The sequence below is a fragment of the Schistocerca piceifrons genome, chromosome 3 (genome assembly GCF_021461385.2).
Source record: "Schistocerca piceifrons isolate TAMUIC-IGC-003096 chromosome 3, iqSchPice1.1, whole genome shotgun sequence".
NCBI classification, from domain to species: domain Eukaryota; kingdom Metazoa; phylum Arthropoda; class Insecta; order Orthoptera; family Acrididae; genus Schistocerca; species Schistocerca piceifrons.
Window position 1 is genome coordinate 448,273,359 of NC_060140.1, and position 27,397 is coordinate 448,300,755.

General features: G+C 41.9%; 1 protein-coding gene across 1 annotated transcript in view; it reads left to right on the top strand.

Moving 5' to 3' along the window:
• Positions 1-4,568: 4,568 nt before the first annotated feature.
• Positions 4,569-27,397, top strand: part of LOC124788736 (piggyBac transposable element-derived protein 4-like) — a 65,095-nt gene continuing 42,266 nt past the window's right edge. The window contains exon 1 of the mRNA XM_047256019.1: positions 4,569-5,874. Coding sequence (XP_047111975.1) covers positions 4,569-5,874 — 1,306 coding nt within the window. The remainder of the gene's footprint in view (positions 5,875-27,397) is intronic.

Genomic DNA, 27,397 nt, shown 5'->3' on the forward strand with positions numbered 1-27,397 from the left:
AATTTGATCCCTTCGTTACAATACAGCTCGGCTACAATTTGATGTTTGTTCAAAACTGCAGATTCCTCAACATCCCCACATATTAGGCGTGAATGGGATCGAATCCTGGCCCGGCACTAAAGATGTAATTATGTATTATCAAGCTCTAGCATGAGAACACCTATCTGCTGGTGGATAAGAATTTTGATTTTTAATGTATTTTCATTCGCTGTCAACACTAACGATATCTGACGTTTTTAACTCCCAGTGGAACACAGAACTATTTGCGAGATGACTGTAAGTTCCAGATGTTATTCTGAGCAGCTGGTGGAGAAAAATTCGGTAGCTGACGTCTCTTTGTGTGTAGTCAACAACGATATATGTGGGGCTCTATTCCCAGTGAGCGCTGAACTCTTCGTCATATTATTTCTAGTTCAAACATGCTCACATATCACTGCTGGCGCAACAAACCCATATTTAACGTTCGTTTTCTCTAGAATATAACAGCGATAGGTGCCGGGTAGGAGTCCTGGGAAGGAAAAAATTAATGTTTCGTCTCGTCATTTCAGTTAAAACATCTAGCTACTGCCGCGAAAATCCGATATGTCACATTTCACTGTGCTTCGATAGCAATCCGATTAGGTTCTGGGTTCGAATCCGTGTCCAACACAAAGCTTTACCTCACGGCATGTCAAGTAAGTTACTTGTGAAGAAGCAATATTTAACATCCCTCGTAGTTCGTTAACAGGGACAATAGATGATGGGTAGGAATTCGCGTCTGTTAAACATGTTTGCGTTATACAATTTAAAGTTGATAATTGCTAACTGATACTGTCTAAAATCGAGGTATATCACTCTCTGTATGCTTAATCAGGAATGACTGTTAGTTTCCGTCAGTAACGAAATCTTTGCTTAGTCTGCATGAGCTGGGTTTGAATGCATATGCGGAACAAGACGGTTCGTCGTGTCATTTGAAGTTCATACATATTCTCAACTAGCTGCTCGTGAATAACTTAAATTTTTAACGTCATTTTGTGTTAAATAATAAGTACGGTATGTTACTTTGAAGAGGAAATCATGAATACGACGAACTTACTACGTGCATTACCAATCTGACGTAATAATGAGAGTGGTAATATTTCAGGTATGTCATTTGTTGTAATAAATGTGAGCTTACAAGCCTTAAGGACAGTCTTATCTGTGATAAGGTCTTCCCTGATATTTGTAGTATCGTGGTATTACTTTACATCTTGAGTTATTGCGGTACAGAGCAATGTTTTCTAGTGGTGACTTGTTGGAACCATTTTCAATAGTAAAACGACTGTACCAAGGAGCGATTAGAGGACCTGCTGGACAGCTTTTTCTGAATAGGACAATGTTCCTGTCCAATAATTTTTAGATTAGTTACAATAAGCTTACGCTGCAAGAGAACTCGCTTGTATTTTGCATTATGTGGTCTGTTGTCGGTTTGAAGGCCTTACATTGCATCGGCAACTTAGTGCAACTCCACCGAGGGCTGTCTGGAGTAGGGTGGAGATAGCAATGTGAAAGTTGCGAGCTGTCGAAGACGATCTTCATATTCCTAATGCGATTAGGGCATCGTATACTCTTGACGAGGTTTAGCACCTGTGCGGTCAGTCAACCAATTTCAGAATTCATGTTGAGTAATCCTGCTAAATTCCCATAATATTGTCTTTTTATATTGATGAGTAATATGGATAGTCGTCACGTTCATGTGCCGTCTACAACGCAAATTTAATGTTACTATCCTAGGAACTAACCTGCAATACGTTTTGTATTTCATAATCGGAACTATCTGCATTAACCGTCATCAGAGCAATGTCAGGGAACAGAATGCAGCAGTGCCTTGGTACCTACTTGGGGACCTGCTTGAGTCGTGTTCTAAGGAAAGGGTAGTTGCTGGTTCACATTATATTACACTAGCGAGAAGTACCGATTTTTCCTTTTCTCTGCAAACATCCCGAACTAAATTCAGTAACTAAATGCTAAGAATATATTTGCATTGTGCCAACTCAAAGATCAATAGATATGGATATAGATATAGATTTTTATATTTAAAGCCATTCTCGTTCTGCGTTGGAATAAACATCATTCATTATTTGATTGTTCTTGTTACGATTGTTATTGTCATTCTCTCACTCACAAGAGTTTTCACACTCCTATTTGGTATCGATGCACATGAAGAGTGGCTATGAAAGAAGGGAATACTGAATGTTACGTCATGCAGAATACATTCATTTACTTCTGCTCCTCGTGATCAAGGCTGCAGGAGAAGTGAGATACATAAAGTTGACAGTGTGAGGACAGACATGCTGGCACAACTCTGCAACTACACAGTGTTACCAGATAAAATGGTGCTGCGGAATCGAAAGTGTAGTACGGACTTTGCCACAGTCGCAGACAGCTGCTAATTTCGGACCATGACCGTGGATTACACTTCGGTCAGTGCTGGTTAGAGTGTTGCAACCGTAAATGGAAGGCTTTGTTTGACAGTCTTGTGCTGATGCTGTCTGAATAAATTATGCCATTGGATAAAAAGCAGTTTAGTTTTGAGACCTAACCCACAAGGGGAGAAGGCACAGTGGTCTGCTTCAGGAATTACAAGCAATAAAACACAAAAAGCAACCCAGGAAGGGTTCGAACAGCTACTTTCATGCAGAGACATGCATTTGGAATCTGTTCATCGTTACGGGGTCAAACAAGAGGGTAACATTACTGAAACAATGATCAGGCTACTTAGTATATAAGAGAGCATACAGATTTCATGGAGGAAACGTATGAAGACGCAGACTTCCTCGTTATCAATATGTGCGGCATCTCTTTCGTGTTAACGAAAGTAATATCCCGCTTTAACTCTTCTTACGTCTCAAATGAAATGAATGCCATGAGGAATCGAATATTTGTTGACTGCGTCTCTCCTTGCTTCCATCCGTACCAACATATTTCTTCATTCTCGTGGTAATCATGACATTCTTTTTGTATGCTGCAAAAGATTGCACGTGGACAAATTCGACATCGAGGTGTAAAGCGTTTGGTACCTTACATTATATTCAATTCGAATAAGCTTCAGCTGTATTTTTACTTCGTTTGAATTTTTAGATGATTATGAACGTTACGGAAAATTATCTCACATGCTTTATGTTGAATGAGAAACATTGACTGACCCGTTTTGCTTTCCCTACGTTGAAATGATATAATGTCGGCGTCAACAGCCTTCTTCCACGCCGGAAGCTGAAACTTGTATCATTCTGGATTAATGATAATTGAATGTCTCAAATGTAGACATAGCCTACAAGGCGACGTCAGAAACCATCAGGGGAGAACGCCGCATAAAAACCAAACGTGCGCCCGCGTCTCCACTCTGAAGGACCGTATCGGAGAATCACGGCAAGCATTTAACTGTAGAGCTGCCTCGTAAGAGAACCGAGAAATGGTAGCGTCGTAGCAAGTATTTGTCAACACCCTGATAGTGCATTTACTTCCGGGTGTAGGCCGGCGTTACCTCGCTAAATTCACTTGACATTTGTTTTCCACATCGAAGACTCGTTCGATAGAATCCACTGCAAGATGAGACACTTAGAAAGTATAAATAATTTCTGGACTCCAAGAACGGCGTTCTTCACATAAGTAACACCTGTTTGTGTGTTTTAAGGTTGCGTTTTGAGGCTCAGGCAACATCGCAGTGACTATAGTCCGTCTGGTCGCCAGTGTGTCGTTAGCTCAGAGGTTATTCGTCATATTGTGGCTTTTCTAACGCGGGACGTTCTGAATCGGAATACTCCCCTTTCATTATTAGTTCCGGGACGTGACTATTTTCCTCGGACAAAGACCAATGCTGTGAATTGGATTCGCGGACATGCCATTCACTACCTAGTTGGACAAACTGTAGACTCTGTACTCGATTTTTGGACATACCTCAACGACCGTCATTATGTCGTTGTCCGCCACCCAAAATACAGACAATTTCTCTCGACCTTCCTTGGGAGTGCTTTCCACGACCCGCCTCGCAGCTGGAATGTGTTAACTCTTTGGAGCACGGTGGTATACATAGTATACCACCTTTTGAAAATTTTCTTGGCTCTTTGCACAGTGGTTTAACTGCACGACCACCACTCTAATATGCTCACCTAGTTCTCTACTTATCAGACAGATGGCACTCACTGCCTATAAGGAATCAGTTCCCGCCAAGAATTGCATAGATTACAACTGTGAAAGCTGCGTGCTGAGTTGTGCATGGTTTTTGCGTGTGAATAGTGGTTTATAACGAATTTCTTGTTGCGCCTGTGTTTTTTCCATATCTTGGACGTCACAGCTACGGTATGAACCCATGTATACATTCATATGCACAATCTTCCGTTATTTATATACAATTTATTTTGGTGGTATATTATTTGTACCACCGTGCATGTAGCAGTATTCTATTGCATTTCGTTTCCTAGTATAAAATTCGAAATCCTCCGCTACAAAGTTTAGTTTTTAATTGTGTTGTGACTTATTTTAGCTCTTTCTCCATTTTGTTTTGCTTACGTATTCTTTACTTGGATTCAGGCTGTTGTTTGAAAATGAAAATGTCAAGAAGAGGCTTACGAGATGAAGAAATCGAACGATTATTGTGTGAAATTCCATCAGACGAGGATTCCACTGTTGACACCACAGATGACGAATCTGATTATGAAGCAAGCATTGTTGCGGAGGCTATTGTGTCGTCTGAAGGCGAAGTTTCAGAGAGCGAGGAAGAAAGTGAGTCCACTCCGCCAAAACGCGCTGCTGACACAGCGCCAACTTGGGGACAACAATTCAATGCTACCTCAGGAATGCAGTTCGACAGTGAATCAGGACCAAGTGCTTTTATTAGGGACATTGATGATCCAGAACCTATCGATATATTCGAAAAAATATTTCCAAAAGAGCTAGTTCAGCTAATCGTTTTCCAAACAAATTTATATGCGACGCAATCTGGCAAGTCTTTCACTCCAACAACTGACAATGAAATACGAACTTTCCTGGGAATCAACATTTTGATGGGTATAAAGCGTATGCCAGCATACAGAGACTACTGGTCTAGTGCCCCAGAACTTCATGATCGTTATATTGCATCTCTGATGGCAGTAAATCGGTTTGGATGGTTACTGAGGAACATTCATCTGAATGATAACACATTGCATCCAGAAAAAGGACACCCAGGTTATGACAAACTGTACAAGCTGCGACCAGTGATCAAGATACTATCTGAATCTTTTTCCAAGTGTTACCAACCCAGCAAACACCTAGCAATTGATGAGTCAATGATCAAATTCAAAGGCCGCAACAGTATGAAACAATACATGAGAGATAAACCCATAAAGCGTGGTTACAAAGTGTGGATGCTGTGTGACAAGACCTCTTACAACTTGAAATTTGATATTTACACCGGAAAAGTAGGTGACACAGTGCAAACAGGCCTTGGGGAGCATGTAGTGCTGAGTTTGTCCTCTGAACTCGTAAATAAAGGCCATTATCTTTATTTCGACAACTATTTCAATAGCTATAACTTGTTGGCTGGTTTACAGCAGAGAAACATATATGCCTGTGGGACAGTTCAACCAACAAGGAAACATTTACCCAAATTAAAAACAGACAAAGAATTAAGCAGAGGTGAATTTGACTGGAGGGTCAGCAACTGTGGCATCCTCTACTTGAAGTGGAAAGATAAGAGAGCTGTTCATCTCCTTTCAAATTTTCACAGTCCTGAAGTTACTACAGTGACTCGCCGTGAAAGAGATGGTTCACGCATAGAGCTACCTTGTCCTCAAGCAGTGATGGATTACAATGCACACATGAACAATGTCGACAAGTTCGACCAACTGAAAAAATCATATGAAATAAGCCGGAGAAGTAAAAAGTGGTGGCACCGAATATTCTTTCACCTGCTTGATGTCAGTATCGTCAACAGCTATATAATTTGGAAGGAACTAGGCGATAGAGAAAAAATGACTGCCAAAGTCTTCAGGATGAGTATCCTGCAAAGCTTAGTAACCCAGAAAACACCATTGAGGCCATCTAGACTTCATGAGAGTCAAGTCCACGTAAAGAAAAACAAGCCATATGTTTCCTCACGCCAGCGTCTCGACAATTCATCCCACCAGCCAGAGCGTACTACCGCCAGACGTTGTGCGAAATGCAGTACAAAAAAGAAGCAAGTGCGCACTTTCTGGATGTGCGCTGAATGCAAAGTGCCTTTGTGCCTTAGCAAAACAAAAAGGTGCTTTCAAGATTTTCACAAAAAGGAATAAGAAACATATTTTATTTGTAAGGTTTGTAATTTGATTTTGTATTGTAAATGACCAATTGCCAGAAATAAAATTATTTTACATTAATTATACTAATTATTACTGCTTAGAGTAGAATTTAAAGGTGAGTTACAAGCACAAACCAAGATATCTCAAAAACTTTAGGTACGGCCCTAAGTGGCATGGTGGTATATTATATATACCACCATCTAAAACCAAAATCAATACAATAAAAAATTTTAATTCATGTTTTCCTTTATTAGCAACCCCACCAGACATAGAAAATGCATGTTTTATTAAAAAATTAATTAAACATAAAATCTGTGCATCAAAGAGTTAAGACAAGAGTGAAGAAGGTTTCCAGTTTGAACCAATGAACATTTCTGAACTACTGAACGGAACACACCAATTTCGAGAAGACGTGACTCAACATATTACCAGTGGGGCGCAGAAGGCGTCTGATCAATTACACAACAAAAATAAACAAAATAATCAAAATAAAAATAAAATTCAGATAAAGGAAGATTTTGTTTTGTTTGTAATGATAGCCATAACCTTGAATTCCCATATTTCCCCTGGTATATAGGCAGCTCTTGGGGTAGGTTTAGTCAGGAGCCAACGCCTGAAGTGGACCAGATTTTTTTTTCTTTTTTGTTATAGGATGAAAAGTGGCGGTGGCACTTAGTTTCTTTTTTTATTGCCATTTTCCTAAGGGGCTTTAAAATAAGAGAGAAAAAAAGGGGTAATCGTCAAAAAAGTAAAAGGAAAAAAAGCAAAATTAAAAAAAAGAGGTTCCCTTGTGCGTTGCGGTGGTCGTACTGTATGACATAGCAGTTCCAATCTCGGTGGAAGCCGCTGACTAAAACATTTTATTTTCCATTTTAATTAATGGAGTTGCAAACGGCTAGTAAAAATTCTTTATACGAAATCTGAAGAATGCCTTTAAACATCAATCTTCGTCCGATTCGACTTAGTAAATTAAGTTAATATCATGGATGTCTGCTTTGCAAATGCCAAGGTGCTTCACTGTAAAATAGATCCTGAAAAGATTCAAAGCGACTGTCAACGATATAAATTTGAGTTTTGTTCGTCATATAGGTCTAACATGTCAGAAGGTTGTTTACAAAGTGCACATGTTGTTTAATATAGTTCCCCTCTTCTAAATTTTTGCAATAGCATTTAACTGTAGCCGTTTTCTAACACCGGCGTTAGCAATTCCTTTCCGTTCTCTGAAACCTCCAAAAGGACAAATTTTTCTAGTCTAAATCTGATGACCTTAACTATCACTTCCGATCAACATTAAATACTTCATGAACCCATACATGGAACTCCAAATGTGCAGTGTTCCTGCACTGCTACAGAGCATGCATTGCAAGGTATTCACACAGTTTATCGCATAGAGTTACCATAAGGAATGAAACAAGAACTGTAATACACTTTACACCACAGACGCTCACCCCGGCTTGACGAAAACATCCGAACATTGACCAAAAGTTGCACAAATAATTGAGTTTGAAAGGAAAAGAAACGAGGTATGAAGCATTTATAAATTCATCGAATGTAGCGAGGTGGTTTAATTTCGTCCCAGTCTACAAAATTAATTTCGGGCCATACTCAGCTCTTGCCGATTAATGTAACATAATACCCGCCTACTAATCAGGGCGTCTGTCTCCGTTGCTTTTGAGCGTGAATGGAAATCGTAGAAATTTTCTGTGGAGCAACATTTAATAACAAAGCGTTTTAAATCATCAAAAGCGATGAGCGGGAGCAGGCGCTTTCGATAAAGAACGGGGGAGTGCAGCGCCTCTGCTGTCGCCACGGCCGCTGCCGGTAGCCAGCAAATGGAACCCGGAGCTTTGCCGCATACGGCGTCCAGAGGAGGACAGTCTGCAGGAAATCTGCCGCAAAATCGTTACTGGATAAAATTTTGATATCGATGTGTCAGAAAGCGAAATAGATTGAATCTGCGCTACCATTACATTCATGTCTTCAGCATTCAGACAGAAGAGGCTATAAAAATATTTTATGCCAGCTTCTCTCGATCCACTGACATTACGAACAGAAACAACGCACGCTACCGCTAGACCACAGGCGTAATCACCCTAGTGTATCTCTATCATGGGACAAGTTTTCCTCCAGGAAGTGCCGCAGTCTGCAGTGTTGCCAGATTGTGCAGATAACCGGACTTAGAGAATTAGCGAGTTGGCCAGTTTTATTGTCCCATGTCGCGATCGGCGCGGACTTAGCCTCTGAAGCGGCCGGCCGCCGCTCGAGTTTTATGTCAAAGAGTGTACAAGGTTTGACCACGTTCACACTATGGCTTTATTAGTGTTGCCACTATACCGCTGGATTTCCCCAAATTATGAACTTCAAATTCTGTTGTTGTGCCTATGTATACAATAAAATGTATCCAGTTTTACAGTCGGACATGACTGTCTTAATTCGAAATTTACCTTGTTTTGAAGGAATGAGTTGCTTAAAAGAGAAGCGACCTTTGACCAATAATAGGCTATCATCGACACAGAGATTTTTGTATGGATCAAACGCAATTCGGTACGCCAAATGAACTGTATGAAATATTTTCCTTATTTTAAACAGTAATCTTCACGATTGGCAGAGTTGTCACTAAAATGCAACATTCTCAAAAATAACATAAAACGGTCACGAGACTTAACTCCACCGAAAATTGGGGTGCTCAAAAGTACATCACTGGCCAATATTTCCCTTTTCTCCACTTTTTATCTACTGGCCATGATAAGCCAAATACCAAAGAAGCAGTACAGAGCCTCAGGCCAAGTATCTTTCCAGTTGGAGAGTCGAGAATGAACTCATTCCGACGTATTTGCCACGGTGAAAGTGTAAAATTGGTTGTTTTGAATTGCTACAAATTTCATCAGACTTTCTGATTGAAATAGTATAGAACGCTTGAATCAGGCGCTAGTTGGCAGTTATGCCCTGAAATCACGCTTTTGCTGATCAATTTTATCACAAAGGCGTGGCCTTTTACTGATCGATTCGTCTTCGCTTTAGAATCTGAAGAAGAACTACCTTGGTGAGCTCAACAAGGTGAACTACTGGATGCGTATTACTACGAGAGTCTTCTGAAGAATCATCATACCACTAATGTCACTGAAGATGACACATTCACTGTCACTATCACTCCTTGTGTGTATGTCCAGTATCACTTCACCAGTGCAACTACGTCTACATGCTATTTGAATAGGTAGGAAGCTAAGAGACACAACAGATGCTGAATACAGATCACCACACGAACCAGCCAGCACGAATGTTGAACAGCAACTGTGAAATCCGGTGGAAATTCCGCTGAACGGCTATAGACGTCTGCAGAACCACAGGATGCGGAACCGGATGACGGTAAATGCCATCATCATGACTCAGGTACCTGTCAGGCCGCGACAATGAATGGCGTCCGCAGCACCCATGGGAAATACCATTGCCGCGGCCTAACGACATCCGCATCACCTGCGGACAGCTGGAGTGCGGCGGGATTTCACGTCTGCAGCGTCAAAAAGGTTAATGTTCACTCATTGTTCACAATCGGCATCCACTGTGTAGCTGTAACTAATGTGCCAAGGAGCCAAACAGTGTGTTGCTAAGCACAGCCCTCATACTTAAGGAGTTTGTGCGGAAGCTTCGCAAGGGTTATTTCAAGGACGCACATATACCAGTTAAAATAAAAAGTTGTTGCTTTTATTGTTCTAAACTCATAAAAAAATACCTGTCCTGGAACTTTTCTGACAAAGGGGGTACTTTATTGCAACGTCAAGTACTTCATAGCTACACCACTGCATAAAAATATTTCCAGGCTGAAGTTTGTGCAATTGTGTGCTACAACGGATGTCTCGCGATGACAGAGAAAAACTATTGTACGTACCAGGTGGGGACTAGTCTTGCCCACTGCATGTACACACGTACCTTAAGCCATGACACACGGCACCTAGGACATTGTTGTCTCAGCACTGTGATACCATTCTCGTGCTATGTGTTCGTTCCTCATCTGCGACGGTGTTGTTATTAGCATAGCCCAGACAGATTTTATTTTCTACAACGACGCAATGTTTTAAACCAATGCATATAGTGAACAACAATTATTTCTTTCCTAAAAAAATATTTACTTGAAAATAAAAAATCTTTGCACTGCTGTTATGGCTAACATATTTCGGTTTTTATAACAGGTAAGGAATGAGGAGGTTCTATGCAGAATCGGAGAGGAAAGGAATATGAGGAAAACACCGATAAAGAGAAGGGACAGGATGATAGGACATCTGCTAAGACATGAGGGAATGACTTCGATGGTACTAGAGGAAGCTGTAGAGGGCAAAAACTGTAGAGGAAGACAGAGATAGGAATACGTCAAGCAAATAATTGAGGACATAGGTTGCAAGTGCTACTCTGAGATGAAGAGGTTAGCACAGGAAAGTAATTCGTGGCGGGCCGCATCAAACCAGTCAGTAGACTGATGAAAAAAAAAAAAAGAGGTAGCACTTCATCGTCATTGTCAGTTGTATTAACGTTCTTATTGTAGGTCATGACCTCTGGGTTCCCAAGTAATACATTTGGTATGTGTGATTTATGACATTTGTGGGTGGGAAACTGTGTTCTCAGTGTTCTTATACCTGCATGTGTAGCCCGCAGAGAACTTGTATCCGAGGCGACAGTAGTGGAGGCCACAGAGAACAGCCAGAAACGTCAAATGGTGATCATAGATGCTGAGGGCAGTGACATGGCTGCGTTAGTGATTTTGTTAAGCAGCACTCAGTGGGCCGTACTTGCAGAGGTCCAGGCAGCAGTCTGTAGGCAGCCAGTTAGTGGAAATTGGGTGGAGAAGCTATTTAAGAGAGACTTCTGTACACTGAGCGTATGTGCGGAGGGTGGGGGGGGGGGGGTCATAAAACTCTGTGCTTTCTCATGTCAGAAGTTGGGACAATACGGACAGAAGGTTAGTGAAGGCAAGACTGTAACGCCCCTGATTCTACGAAGTCGTCAAGTTATTTTAGCGAGCTGCAAAAACATATCTCACAAGGAAAACTGTCTGGGAAGCTTAACAGCTTTCTTTGAGAAATTGGATATGGTCGGCGTGGAAAGATTAGATCTCTACGTCAATGAAGGGCTGTGGTGTCATCTAGGCAGATAGTTTTGGCAAAACATAGCCATGCTTACCGTGAGAACAACGCCTCCCTAGTCTAAAATACTACCTCTTCAGATAAGACAGATTTGCTCTCCCAAGAATATGCAAAGTGGAACCTCAGTGCTTCGTGTAGATTAGCTTCCAGGCCGAAAGAACAATTACAAGATGAGATTCAATGAGTAGAGGGTAGTTCGATTACTTTGTGCGATGTGGGGGTGGTTTCTTTTCTGCTAGTTTGGCTCCCATAATGGGACTTGGTGGAAAGTGTATGTGATTCTTGATCTTCTTTGTCTTTGGTCCTCCCCTGGTGGAAAACTTTACGTCTTTCTATAGAGGATGAGACTTTTGGTCTCCATTCTGTGGTGGACTAAGAGTCACTGACAGTTTCTAACTGTAACAACATTGCAACTGCCAACCATCCCAGACATATTGTGTGATATGAGGGTGAACTTAATCGTCCTCCGTCGGCCGTCCGACGCTTCGCAATTCCAGCATGCATTATTCAGCCTGTGACTCAACTGCTTTGTGCAGACTAGCTAATGAGTGCACTTCACACTGAAATCTGCCGGTATTTCAGGGCTCTGACAGGGAAGTTTTCCGCGTTCTGATAATCAGAACGCCAGATCGCGTAGGTTACAAATTTTCGTGGATGTATCAGATCATTACAGCTGCCGCAGCACACCACTCCTCGCCCACAGCACCCTGTTTTCAGCTGCTACCTGAATCAAGGTGAAAAGACAAAATAGTGCTTTATCGGCGAAGGGTTATCAAATGATATTCACTGATCTCTGTTCCCAGGTCTACCATGGTTTGTGGTATCTGGGTTGTAGTTGACTCCATTTACACAGAGTTTGGCTTCACAGATGATTAATATACGAGGAGTATTCGGGAAGTAAGGTCCAATTAGGCGTGGAATGGGAGCCACTGAGAAAATCCGATGGAACTTGGCACAGATTATTTGGGAAAGTATCTGTAGTGTGTCGGCCGATCGCTTCACATGATCACGTAGAAATGCCTAAACCAACAGTGTATGCCGCCAAGTATGTGGATCTGGTGAGAGATTTCGCCTGAAGCTATGCAACCCACATGACCTAAATGTCATGCGTTTCTTTGTTCAAGACAATTTTCTGCCGCATTCTGCAGGGACAATGAAGACGCTTCTGCAGCGTTTTCTATGGGAAGTGTTTGATCACTCACAATGCAGCCCTTAATTGGCTCCCTCTGTTGTTCATTTCTGCTCACAAGAACCACTGGCCAAAGACAACATTTTGGCACAAACAACCAAAAGCAGACCAGCATGGAGAATTGGTGGAAAACACAGGCGTCTGCTTTCTGTGACAACGGCACTGAAAAGTTTGTACAAAGCCACGACAAATGTTGGAGCGGCGACTATTTCAAGAGGTAGCGAGAAGATGTGGCTAACTGTTGCGAAAAAGATTTTTTGAGTTTCACTGTGGTTTTCGTTTTCCGATTGACAGGGCCTTCCTTTCTGAAAAGCCATGGCAAAGTGTCAGACTGCGTTGTGTAAGGGATTACTTCAGGGAAGACTTTGTATGACTTTTAGCCCAATGTATGCTTTGCCAATGAAACACCATTTCTTTTCTGATTTGTGTTTGTCCTTTCAGTATTAGATTTACCAGCTAGTTGTAGATACAAAAAGATTAATAAAACTTGTTATTATGTTGTAAACTTAAATACGCCACTGTTCTCATTCATACTTCCCTCCACTATTCACTGTTTTTATTTTATTGTGGTGTTACGCACGTACATCAGCAATTTAATGTTCAGTCTTATTAATACGATTATGAATTTGAGTTCTGAAAGTGACCATAACCATAGGCAATAAAAATACCATGAGTAAATTCACTAATTCTTAGTAAAAATTTATGGGTGTGTGTCGCTATTTGAAACTTGTTGAAAAGATAATACTTTTCTTTATGTAAAAGCATTTGGCAAATATTTAACATTTAGCATCATTCAGACATATATTTACCATTAAAGCAAGTGATGGCGCTATGCATTATATTTCGTCAATTGGTAGTATGCTGTAGTGATTTTACTTCAATGTATGTATTGTTTGTGTTTCTCACTGTATCTTGTCAGTGATTCTGCTTCATTTCGATGTTGCACCGTTGCCAACAGCATTGTACAAGCTTTTTGGAACATATTTAAGTATGGGGTGTGTACGATATATTAGAATAGGTTTTTCCTATGGACTTAGGCATAAATATAGCCTTTATTTAAAAGAACGTCAGAGTATAGTTGTGACACAGGATACTTTGGAAATGGAATTTTGCGGAAGTAGCAATCGATTTCAACGCTTACGAGATGCAAAGCTCGTTTGTAAGTGAGAAACGCTGCACACTAATGTCGTTCAAAATGGGACAAAATCATCCTTTAATGCAGAATAAGATGGAACGATGGAAGAAGTTCATTTATATCAGCTTGCAAATAGGCAGCAAATGTCAAATGTGGAAGACTCCAGTGATGAGTGTTCAGACCACTCAGGGAATGAAAGTGATATTTCCTATTGTCTTGCCTAACGTGGTAATTCGATTTCCGGCGCTGTGTCTGGATATTTAGACGCTGTGACTGTTTTTCCGCACTTAACTGTGATTTATTTACGTGCCTTCAGAGACATTAACCGATAACCAAAGAAATTATGATTATGTTACATGACTTTTAGACGTAACTTCATGTGTATGCTGGTCGATTTCATGTGTTATTTACTTTTTGTTTGACTCTCACCTTGAGTATGCACCCGTAACAACGCCGTTTCTGTTCGTGTGTGTATGTGCGTGTCAAGCATTCGTCTGATTGACTTAAATCTGTAGAAACCGCTTTAACTTTTAATCAGAACGTCAAAATAAGCTTCTCAGTGACGCCTGCGAGGTTTACACATGTATCTAAATGTGGTGATGCTGACATTGTGAGTATCTACATCTACATCCATACTCCGCAAGCCACCAGACGGTGTGTGGCGGAGGGTACCTTGAGTATCTCTATCGGTTCTCCCTTCTGTATTTTATTTGGAGAATGATAGTCGTATACGCACATACAACTAGAGCGTGTTGCCCATATGTTTCCGTGATGAGGAGTCATTTTAAAGAAAACAGCTGTTTGCAGAACAGTGGAAGCATAGAACCAATTTTAATATAAAATAGAACGATGCATTTTATTCGTATCTGTAACTGCACATAAAATCACTGAGATTTTCAGTAGCTAACACCCACTGTCCCGTTATGGCCACATGTACTGTTACATCCTGGTATTTCGATACTACTTGATATATTAATTGGTTTGAGTCAGCTATGATTACCTTGCCTGCTTAGAATTTTATTTTGTTTCAGTTTTATTATTGTGACCAGACATGGTAAAGAGAAGACCTGTGCGAAAAATATATTGTAACGAAACTCTAGTTGATATGTGTCAATATTTTTATATAATTTCGGCATGAATGAGTCAGTTTCATAACCAATGGCTGTAATGAAAGTAGCATGAATTTGTACATTTGTTGTTTATGGTAAATAATATGACGTTATTAAAACAATGAAAACCATCGTTTAGGGTTACTACAACAATGATAATGTAACACACGGTTAGGAAATAATAAATAGAGTGGAAAATTCTCTTGTATCCATTTTGAAGGGAATTAAAACTGCAAAAGCACGTTGTGGAACTCCTAAAACGCGTTAGTTCAGCCAAATATGCACTCAGAATCACTGACAATTTTGGGGGGAGACAAATCAGTAAGCTGACACATTTTTAATATTTTTAAATCAATAACGTCATGGAGAATAATGTTCCTGTGCAACTCATCTTTAAAACAGAAAATTTTTTATTTCTCAGAAACATGCTGTAAGAACAAGTGGTGGTGCTCACCCGCGATCATTGTGTAGATATCTGTTAAGTAGCTGGGCATTCTGACTACTGCTTCGCAGTGTATTCATTCTCTCATGAAGTTTGTTGTAAATACTCCACTAGTCTGGCGTGGGGTCGATCGCTTGACGGTGCGTTCGGTGCGGGCCCGCCCGTTACCGGTGCGCCGTAAGGCACGGAAGCTCGCACTGGGGCGTATCGCTTCCAGTCGGGTGTGCCGCGGCAGCCCTCACAGGGGAACTGATGGGTCTCTCATAGCCTCTCCTTCCCAAGTGGCTCTTTCCGCCTTCCCGTGGTGCCAGGTGTTAAGCTTGGCATTCTGCCTTGCGACAAAAGGGAGAGCTGCGACCCAACCCGATGCGAAAGCGAAGGGTGCGTGGCACAGGGGGAGCTGTGTCAAGGGACCGAACATCAGTCCCTTTCTGTTCGCAGGGCACAGACCATCAGGTGTTCTGCATGCCAGATACCTCGTTCGTCGGCGTGGGATCGCGACGCGATTCGGCAAGGGTGCTTCGCCGCGCCTCTAGGTAAACGGGGCGTGTTCTGCCAAACCCAGGAGGTGGTGACATCACCTGGGCTGGGTTAGATGGGTCCAGACCGCTGAACGACTGGGTGACCGACCCACCACCTGAGTAGGAGTGGGTCCTTGCCGAGATATGGAAGCTCGGGCTAGTAAGCGGCGAAGGGCGAGAGGTGCATCCGCCTCTCCGGGGTGCGGGGTGCACTTGCCGAGGAGCGTCGGGTGAAATCGTCGATGACGGAGCCAGCGATGGGGACCAGTGCGCTGGAAACAGCGCGCTGAACCCTGTATTTCGAAGAGTGCCCTTGGCCTTGGGGCAAGGCTGGTGGGCGAGCTGCCTCATGCCCCCCCCCCCCCCCAATGCCAGAGGAGCCTGTCCGGGGCAAGAGACGGGCTCCCATCTTTTATCACTCGTTTACTCATCATGGCGGCAACTGAAATGAGTGTTTCTTGTGTGTCCAAACGCGCTTCTATTGCGCGTGATCCCTCTCCCCAGGACGAGCTGGGACAGGCAGAAGGCGAATCTGTAACACAGAGACACGCTAGAATTTCACTGCTCCTAGAGCAGAATGTCAAAAATGGAAAAATAAGCCAAGTGGCTTTATCAATCATAAAAAATGGACTCACAGCATGGGCTATCTATCGCCCATGCGAAACTTGAAGGCCGGGTGGAAGAATTAGAAAAAGAAAACAGTAGACTGATGAACCAACCGGTCAAGACCTGGGCAGCGGTGGCTGCGCAAGCGCCAACCAAGCCGCACACAACCAAAGAAACCATAGATAAAGTTGCCAAAAGAACAGACGCTGCAGTCTTTCTCAGGACACTGCCTGGGCAAGATTCCAGTGTAAAGAAAATTCAACAGCTCTTCACGAAAACAATTAACCCAGCCAAAGATAAAATTAAGATGAAAAGAATAAAACGTAGCAGAAACTCGGTAATTGTGGAAGTAGCTTCGGAGGAAGACAAAGACAAATTATTAAACAACCAAAAACTAAACTCACTTGTTAAGTGTGAACCTCCGAAGAAACGAAATCCTTTAATAATCCTTTATGACGTGCCTACTATAATGGCTGATGACGAACTGACGAACCCAATAAAAGAACAAAATTTTGATGATCTAAATGAGGAGGAATTTCGAAACGGTTTCAAATTGAGATTCAAGACGGGGCCTCGGGAGCGTGATGTGGTTCATCACATTGCTGAGGTCACGGCACCAATGTGGAGGAAGATCACAGCAATGGGCAGACTATACGTAGGATTCCATTCAGTCAACGTTAGAGACTGCATCGTGGTACCTCGCTGCCACAATTGTGGTGACCTGGACCACATCCTAAGGCTTTGTACCAGGGAGTCGGCTTGTACGAAGTGTGGCACAAATGGACACAACCACAAAGACTGCAAAGCAGCAGCGGTCTGTATTCCTTGCAACAGCCGCAGGAAAAGTCATGCGGAGCCATGGGACGTAATTGCCCAACATATAGAATGTTAGAACAACGATTGATCTCCAGAATCGATGCCAAAGCTTAAATCACCGAGCAAGCGGGACTCTATGAGGGCAACCAGGTTTAAGAATTTCTTGATGGCACTTTCGGGTGCCACTAAGACAGTAACAATATATGATTGATATAAGTATACAAACAGATTTCCCCGTACTGAGCACAGATCCCGCCCCTCAACGCCGAGAAACGAAGCCGACAGTCCATCTGAAGCGGCAAGAGCGTCCTATGACTGCAAAAACCCCGACAAAATTCAAAGAAAACCAACCCATCCAAGACAATGCTATCACAAGCACAAGTCTGAAGGTCACAACGCAGAACACTCCAGTGGTCAGATTGCCACCTGTGGACCCGGTAAGGGTGTACCCCAACATCGAGTACACGATGCCACTGGCCAGGCTGGAAGAGCCGATTACCCTGGTCACTGCCTTATGACATGTGGTCCGTGTAGGACACGGAGAGGGTAGAAAGGTAACCTTCTCGGTAATCGAGGCTGTGGACAGAATTCAGCTCAAGTAAGTGAATCTCCCCACTGATTTCGGAGCCCTGCGAGACCTACTGAAATACGTTTGTGAGAGACGTGGTGATAAGTTTGACCTTCAAGACATTTATGAACAGGCCGTACTGGCAAACGGACGAATTGCTTTTGACTGGAGTAAGACCTGACCGGACGACCGCTTACACACATACTTCCCATGACGGCTGAGATAACAATTGGACAATTAAATACGCACAACAGCCGACTTGTTACGCAGGAGCTCGGCAAAGAGGTGGAGGAGAGGAGACTGGACGTGCTCTGCCTACAGGAGCCGTACTCCCAAGCTGGGAAAATAGCTTTTGCTGCCACAACTTGGCAGATTGTCAGCAGAGGTGAGGACCCTAGAGCGGCAATAGTAGTTACAAACAAAGTCTTGAGGGCAACCACGCATTCACAATTTACAACTCGTCACCGCAACGTAGTGGAGCTTCAGTCCCCGATGAGAGTAATTATTCTCACAAATATGTATTTTCAATATGGAGACGAGATTGAACAACACCTAGAACACCTGGCAAGAGTTACCACGGCGTTGCGGGGACGGAAGATAATCATAACAGCTGACATCAATGCAAAATCCCCCCTGTGGTACAGCGGCACCAGAGACACAAACGGTAATAAAGTGGAAGATTTTCTTATGGCTTCGCAGCTCGTGGTGGCCAACAGGCCGGGCAATCCTCCTACCTACACAGCAGGAGGAGGACAAGGCACGAATATAGATGTAACCCTAACATCACATAGTGCAGCAAACCTTATAACGAGTTGGAAAGTCGTAAGCAATGCCACCACGAGTGACCACAACTTAATAACCTTCACTTTAGGTGACAGAGAGTGCCGCTGGACCATGGGGTGGGAAGTACAATTCAACTACAACAAAGCGAATTGGGAACTACTAGCAAGGGAGTGCGACATTCCTGCCTTACCGGAAGGTGACGTACATCAAGACCTAGACATAGATGAAAGAGCTGAGGAACTGGTGCGTGCAGTACATAGAGCGGTGAGGGCCGCTGTACCAACCAGGAGGAAGGCCGTGGCGGCCTCGCCGTCACCATGGTCGGCCGAATTAGAGGAATTACGTCAGTCTGTCAGAAGGCTAAGAAGGAACTACCAGCTCAGTGTCGTATGGCTGGAAAGGCAAAGATGGCAAAGATACAGGGAGGCCAAGCAGAGATTCCAGAAGGAGTTACGCGAAGTAAGAATGCGTAGCTGGGAAAGCTACGTGCTGAACCAGTTGGCTTTAGATCCGTGGGGTCTCCCTTATAAATTAGTAAGGGAAAAAACCCGCTCTCCCCTGGAGCTATGAACAGTCAGGCGGGGGGATGGGATGGCAGAATCTTGGCAGGAAACTGCTGAGGTCCTTCTCCAGTCCCTGCTGCCTGACGACAATGCGGATGGAGAAACCGAAAGCCAGAAGCAACTGCGAGATGCATATCTAGTAGATTACAATAACAACACGGCAGTCTACCCATTCTCGGAAGAGGAGGTGGCTGCACATATAAGATCCCTAAAAAGAGGGAAAGCTCCAGGACCAGACGGCATTGTGGCTGAGGTAGTGCAATTTCTGGCACCCCAGTTAGTCGCGCCACTGACCCACCTATTCAACGAGTGTCTTAGACAAAGGAGGTTTCCCAAGAGGTGAAAAACCGCGGATTTGGTAATAATAAAAAAAGGACCGGAAAAAGATCCGGCCGAAGATAAATCTTACAGGCCAATCTGCCTATTGGACCTGTTCGGGAAGCTTCTGGAGAAATTGCTGGCTGACAGATTGACGGCTCACCAGGTGCTGTGTGGGATGAGCAGCAGGCAATTTGGCTTCAGGCTGGGGCGGTCGGCATCTGATGTTATCGCTCTGGCGGCTGAGGTCTGCGGCTCAACCTCGCATAATTATGTCATCGGCATCATGGTGGATATCAGTGGCACCTGTGGTGGCCTTCGCTCTTCTCCTGTTTACGGGAGAAGGAGTGTCCAGGGCCGCTTTATGGGTGTCTGAGGAGCTATTGTAAGGACAGGGAGGTTTGGCTATCATCTCCTAGCGGGAGAATTGAAAAAGTAATTACCAAGGGGTGTCCCCAAGGCTCTGTTCTGGGGCCCCTTTTCTGGGATATCCATATGGAACCATTACTAGACGGACTACAACAAAGTGAAGAAGTGCTAGAGGTGATAGCCTACGCAGATGACCTCCTTCTGCTGGTTGGCGGTCGTAGCCGAGAGGACATCGAGCCAAAAATCGAAAGGGCCATTGAAAAACTGCACCAATGGTACCTTAACACGAAGATGAAAATATCTCCAAGTAAATCCACATACTTACTGCTAAAAGGTCAGTTTATCAGGAATCTCACTGTCAGAATCGATGGCTCACCAGTTCTTCGGCGACAGGAGACGCGATATCTGGGAGTCATAATTGACGAGAGATGGAACTTGGGAAAACACATAGAAACCGTAACCCAGAGAGCCCTCCAATTATTAAGTAACCTCATCTCCATTGGACATAAACGATTTCATCTCCCCCCTCATCTCATCAAACTCTATCACAATAGTATCATGACCTCAGTTGTGGGTTACGGCTCGGGAGTCTGGGCGCACAGGCTCACGCGGGTCCTGCCCGCCATGATAGTGAGAAGAGTCCAAAGAAACATGATTCTAAGATCAGTAGGGGCCTACAGGACATCACCAGGGGGAGCTCTGTTAGTCATAATGGGGCTCTGCCCGTTAGATATCAAGATACGTGAACAAGCAGCTTGGTACTGGGCAAAAAAAGGGAATGGGGAGAAAATAATAGACATTATGGGTGTGACAGTAGGGGATAAGAGGGAAATAAGAAACAGAGGGGAAGAACTGTGGTAGAGGGATTAGCAGGAAGATGAAACGGGAAGAAGAACATTCCAGTTCTTACCTGACGTTAAAGAACGCGGGGCCATGAAATATTTTGAACCTACACGAGGACTCATCCACTTTCTCACTGGTCATGGACCCTATCCGACATACTTATGTCGGTTTGGGAAAGGGCAACCCCCGAGTGTGACTGTGGCGTGGCGGAAGGAACTCCTGATCATGTGGTTTTCGAGTGCCCTCTCTTCAACGACGTTGCGACAACACTCCGAGACAACTTCCAAACAACGAGACATACAATCTCCTAAGACAAGAAGACACTTTCCATACTTTGAATGCTCTGGCAGATGAGGTATCGCGAAAAGTGTTAATAGAATACTTGAGGGACCAAGAATAGACACCAAATTAATAAACCAACCGATTAAGACCTGATCCCATTCCCATACCGCCTGTGCGTGGAATGGCCGACTTCCATCAGTTGGAAACCGCCACGTACGGGATTAGGGGGGGTGGGGTCAATCACACCGATTGCGACTAAAGCACCAATGATGACGTAGGTTAAGTTAGTAGTAGTAGACTTAGTTTAGAACTCTAACATAGGAAACTGCAACGAATACTAACCATGGCCGGCCCAGTGCCAGGGGCATGCTCCCCGGGGTTAGCTCGAGGAGCCTGGCCACCTTAAGTAGGTTTGTATTTTACTGGCACACCTGTGACGCTGCAGTTAGTAGTCATTTCTAGGTCAGTAGTAGATAAAACTAAATTGCCCATTGTTGTTGTAGGAATCTAACCATACTTTAGTAACTTAAGCTGTAGTTCACTAACATAATTGTAATATTAAGCTGCAATAACTTAGTTTTTATGTAACAATTAATGGCCCATTAATCATGTTAGGAGGTGGGCTAAATATGTATGATTAGTATTGTTGTGTCAATAAAGTTTTTTAAAAAAAAATACTCCACTACAGTTCAAAAGGAACAATGATGTACATACTACAATAACAGAAGAAATAATGGCACTCATTACTCCTCATAAAATTGTCTTTAGTAAAATAGCGGATGCGCAATATTGCAATGAAATTTCGTAACTTATCCAGTAGAATAAAATGTCTGATGAGAGCAAAGTGAAATTAGAAAAAAAGTCTATAAACGATTCTCCTTGACAACTTCTTGTGTTCCGTAGAAGAATATCTCATACCGTAATGTGGTGGATATGAATTACTGTTAAATATCTATACTGAGTAATAAAATGAAGTAGAATAAAAACAAAAATTAAAAAGTTAGAAATGATAAACATGTAACCATATTAAAGAAATTGATTGGTTATGTGAATGTAAAATGACTCCTTCCACATCATTACGAAGTATCATGCAAACTGATCCATGGAACATGAATCTGACTAAGTAACAAACTTAGGATCATAGTGGTCCGACGAAAATGTTCCAATTGAATAAGTCTGCTTTCTGGCTCGTCTGTTGGCGGCAGCTTCTTCGAGTTATCTCGCCTCTAACGCGTATCCTGCTGCTGGCATGAAGACAATCACTCTGGTTGCTGCAGCTGCTAACAGGTCCTTCACATTTGTGATATCTAACGCTACGGTAGTCAAGGACTTCGCAGGAGCGCTCTCTCTGCCTCGTTCATCTGGCCTCCAACGGCACTCAGGATTGGAGACGTGTGCATAGGATATTTCTCAGGTGTGCATCTGTGGTGTGTGTTTGTACGTGCGGGAGTGTGTGTGTGTGTGTGTGTGTGTGTGTGTGTGTGTGTGTGTGTGTTTGTGTGTGAGAGAGAGAGAGAGAGAGAGAGATGAAATTTTTTGTCGAGACTGAACTTCAGGTACATTTAATATTAAAATTTTTTATTACTGAAGTATAAAACATCGAGATAAATTAACTTGGGTGATGTGACAGAATTCTGGTGCAGCTTACATTCTTTTGATAAATAATACAGAAGTAGACGCAACAGTATAGTAAATTTCATTACACAGTTTTAATAAATAATTCACTTCTTTGAGTTAGTTCTGCACATGATGGATGGATTATGACTTCAGTGTGGATAAAAACCACAACGCGGATATTTCCAACGTATTGAATTTATTTACAAATTTATCGTCGTTTAAAACTTGGCAGAAGTACGCTAGTTAATATCAAATTGTCTGTTTGTGTAGTATCGTCTTATTTGTGTGACTTGATTCGTTGTTTCATGTTGGAAAGGTCATACTTATACTTCATAGTACCTGACGGAAAGTCATTGAGTAAAACCGAAGTGATATATAGTGCACCAAAAGGAAGTGATATAGGCCTAATGCCGTTCTTAAGGTATATAAGCGATTTAGGAGGCAATCAGAACCGCCCTCTGTTTCCCGGTTATGCTCCCATTTACCTCGTAAAGCCATCAGATGATCAAAACCAATATCAAAATGATTTAGACACGATATCTGTAGGGTGTGAAAAGTGGCAATTGCCTGTAAGTTTAAAAAAAAAAAAGTGGAGTAATTCACACGAGTACTAAAGGGAATGCGCTAAGTCTTGGTTACACGATGAATCGCTCATATCTAAAGGCTGTAAATTCTAGTAAATACTAGGGGATTACAATTAAGAATAACTTAAATTGTAAAGATCATACAGATAATATTGTGGGAAAGCTAACCAAAGACTATGATTCACTGGCAGAACATTTATAAGATGCCATAGGTCTACTAAAGAGAATGCCTACACTGAACTTGACCGTTTTGGAGTACTGCTGCGCAAAGTGGGTTCGTACGAGATAGGATTGACAGAGGAGATCGAAAAATTTAAAATAAGTGCCGATCGTTTTATATTGTCACAAAATAGAGGGGAGCGTGTAACGGATATGGTATATGAGATAAAATGATAATGATTAATACAAAGGCGTGTTTCGTTGGGGCATGTTGTTTTCACAAAATTTCGGTCATTATCTTTCTCCTCTGAATGTAAAAACATCGCACCCACCTACACTGGGAGAAATGATCATCATAATAAAATAAGAGAAAGTTTTGATTCTCCCTTGCGGCGTTCGAGAGTGCAATGACAGAGAAAAGTACTGAATGTGATTCAACATAATTTGGCCAGGCACGTAACAATGAATTGCCGAGTAGTCATGCATATCTAGATTCTTCTGGTGATATATCTGCACGGGTTTAACCATTTCTTCATTTTTGGTCTCGTACTACCAAACCCCTCTTTGGTTCCGAACGTGATGATTCTCTTCCACATTACCTAAACTACAATATGTAGGCAGTATAGTTACCTGTGGTTTTACGTTCTTGTCGTTCGTTTCATTGACTTCATTAAAATCTTTCTTAGAGGTTTTTTTTTATTTCCGACTGAACAAGATATTGATTTTTTTGTTTCAATAAATAATCGCTCTGTTTCAACATCTAGCTCCGAGCTACTATGACATCTGTGCTTGTTAGGTTCTACTAAAAACTCATTTTCAAAGGTATTACAACTACCCTTAAAGAGAAACGTACGACAGCTCCTTTCTTAAATGGTTTGCTACATGATCCTGCAGCAACTATTAATATCGCGCCGACATCGGGCATTCCAGCGATGTCAGGTTCGGTCATAATTTATTCGTAAAATAATGAGAGAGGACATTTGTTTCATTTCAGCTGTCTGCTCTAATTTAACTTTCTGTTCCATATGTTTCAAGAGGAATCATTATTACTTTACACCAATCTGATTTGTTACCCCTATTCTCGCGTAATATGTCTTGTATTGTATTTAAACTGGGGATCCAGAGACGACGGAGAGGCTTCGTCCTGATATAGTCGTCAGTGGTTCACAATCCCACAACAGGTCACAACAGTCCCCCCCATCCTACCGCCGCCCCACATCGGACCCAGGATTGTTGCGCACTTCGGCCTACAGTGGACCCCTCACTTCAAACTTATATTACTTTCTAAAATTTAATTTTTAACGTCAACATCTGATTTTCGTTCTATTACTATACCACCCAATTTGTTATCAAATGTTTTCTTGAAATCTTCTAACAGTGTTTCTCTGCTGGTTTGAACTTCCGCTCTCTGTCCCTTAAGAATATCCACGTACTGATTAATTTCAGAAGAGTTATATTACTTGTAATTTCTTGTTTTCTGTTAACCATCTTAATTTCGTGATCTATTTTTTCTTCGTGGTTATGTTAAAAACCTCCTTGGACCTGAGTGTATGACTTCAGTTCGGCATTTACTTTTTCTACTTTGTTGTCCACTGACATGTTCATAGACGCTATTTTATTATCTAATTAACTGCTCACTGAAGTGCTCAATAAAATCTTCTGTAGTGTTTAATTTACCATTCAAATGCTTTAAGAATTTGCCTTGTTATCGAGCTTACTTGTAACGTTCTTTCATTATATAACTTTATGTTATCCAGATTTACTATGTGATGTTTGTTGCGCAAATGATGTAATGCCTATAACGAAATCAATCCCTCTGAAATTTACTCAGTCTTGTGAGCACCGAGTTCTATAGCCCAGTGCAATAAATTCATAACATTCGCTATGAAAATAAACAATTAAATACAATTTTCTTAGATATTGAGTCGAAACAGAGGTAGTGTTGGTATTCTGTTCTCTCCGCAGTAGGCATACAAAATATAAGAATTTTGGCTAATCGAATTGCAATGAGAGCCATGAAACAGCTCATGCAAGGAATGGCATACGACATGGTAAAGGATGAGGTACTAATAACAGGATATGCTAAGACCGAATCCTTGATTTCGAAAATAAAGTTTCTCCCTCACAATATCTAATACGAAATATTTTACATTAACTTCAGAATCAGTGAACGTCTCAACTGTTCTACAATTCTCACTTACTGACGTAGGTAACAATACTTGGATCGCTGCAGGACAAAAGCTCTGACATCGTTTGACAAAATAGATTCCAAAATTTAACTTCCTTGTATTAGGATTACAAAATACTCAAAATCACAAATCAGGCATACCTAATCAACTTATACATTAAATCCGATGGAAGATACTTGGTTCCTACATTAAAGGGACGGTACTATTACAGTTAGCAAAATCGACACTGCGCTGCTGCATACTTAAAACGAAATATACAAAATTTCATTACCTTAAAAACTGTATTATGCTGCGTCCATAGGCCAACAGCTTGTAAGACGTATGCTTTGCCGGCGATGGGCGAGGCATGACAGAATCTCTGACCAGAGAGTAGTTTATCGTTAGTTGTTGCTTGTCGCTAGTCTGCGATTGACTGCGCGAGTCGACAGTAGTAGTAGTAGCGAGTCGGCAGTACTCGGTCGGCTTTAGTAGCGAGTGAGTAGCAGTCTGGTGTAGCCTGCGTGAGTCGGCGGGAGTCGGCATGCGTCGGCTGTGTGCTCTGCTCGCGACTCTAGTAAGGATTCTGGAGGATGAGTATTGTTGTAGAAGGTAAAGAAGCAGCCTTGCGTATATTTGATAATGTATGTTAATTGTAATTTAATTTGTTCAAAAAAATGCCCCAATAATAATTTTATAATATAAAGTAACTCTTTTAACGAAAAACATTCATTTCAATTTAAAGAATTTCCAATGCATTATCATTGCTTCCAAAAACAAAAAAACAAAAAAATATACGCCTGCATTGCACGAAGCTGCGTCGAAAAATTCCTTTTTTTAAGAGCAGATATAATTTGCAGTTTTATTGAGGTAAGAATTGTTGCTTTTTTTATTCATAATACAGGACCGAAGGTCAGCGCCGCTGTCCTTATAGATTCATCGGGTTACAAAACTTTTTTTTATTATTTTGGTGTTTAGGAATTTCTTTGTTTCGAACTTGATATTAAATGAGAATAGAATTTTGTGGTAACATTAGATGTGAATGGATTTCTGCACACAGACAATAAATGGGAGCCAACTTTGTTCTGAGGTTACAATATTAAGAAAAATTAATTTAATTATTATTTTTTGTGGCGAGGCTACGCTTGGCACATTTCCATTTTCATTTCTCAATTGTATTTCTGCGGGGAGTTAACATTTGGCTCCATCTTCATTTTGCATTTAACAATTTTTGCTGGGAGGTTATACTTGGCTCCATTTTCATTTATTATATTTAACATTTTCATTTATCTGCTGGGAGGCTACACTTGGCGACATCCGGCCAGGATCGTATTTCTTTGTGAATCTTCTGAGAAGTAGTCGTATATCTGCTCTTATTTACTTAAACTTAGTTTGCATCTGGCGCAACGCATTTACTAATTTGTCACTCTTTCTTTCACAGATCATCGACAATTTGTTGCTCTTTGTTGTGTTTGTGTTTGTTGCATTTTGCATTGTCTTTGTTTCACTTGTGAATGATTTTGATTTGTGAAAAATGCCGCGAAAAACTGTTAACAGTACATCGCGATGTGTAATGAGTGAAATAGCCGATTCTAATAATTTGACCGATAGTAGTTGCGACACTCAGTGTCTTAATGACAGTCCCCTATTTACAGACAATCAGAGTGTGCGGATTAATAATAATGATTTTTATCCTAATGATGAACAAACGTATTCAATTGTGTCCTTTGTTAATTTAACGACCATTGATGACGCGGGACGTTCTGTTACAATGAACGCTGCCCAGTTCGACACGCCCGATTTGCAAAATTTACGTAGCAAACAGATAATTGTTTCCAACGAAAATGAACAGTGTACTCAAAGTACGACAGATTTATTTGATTCCAGTGTAGTGACTAACAGTGCACATCCGATT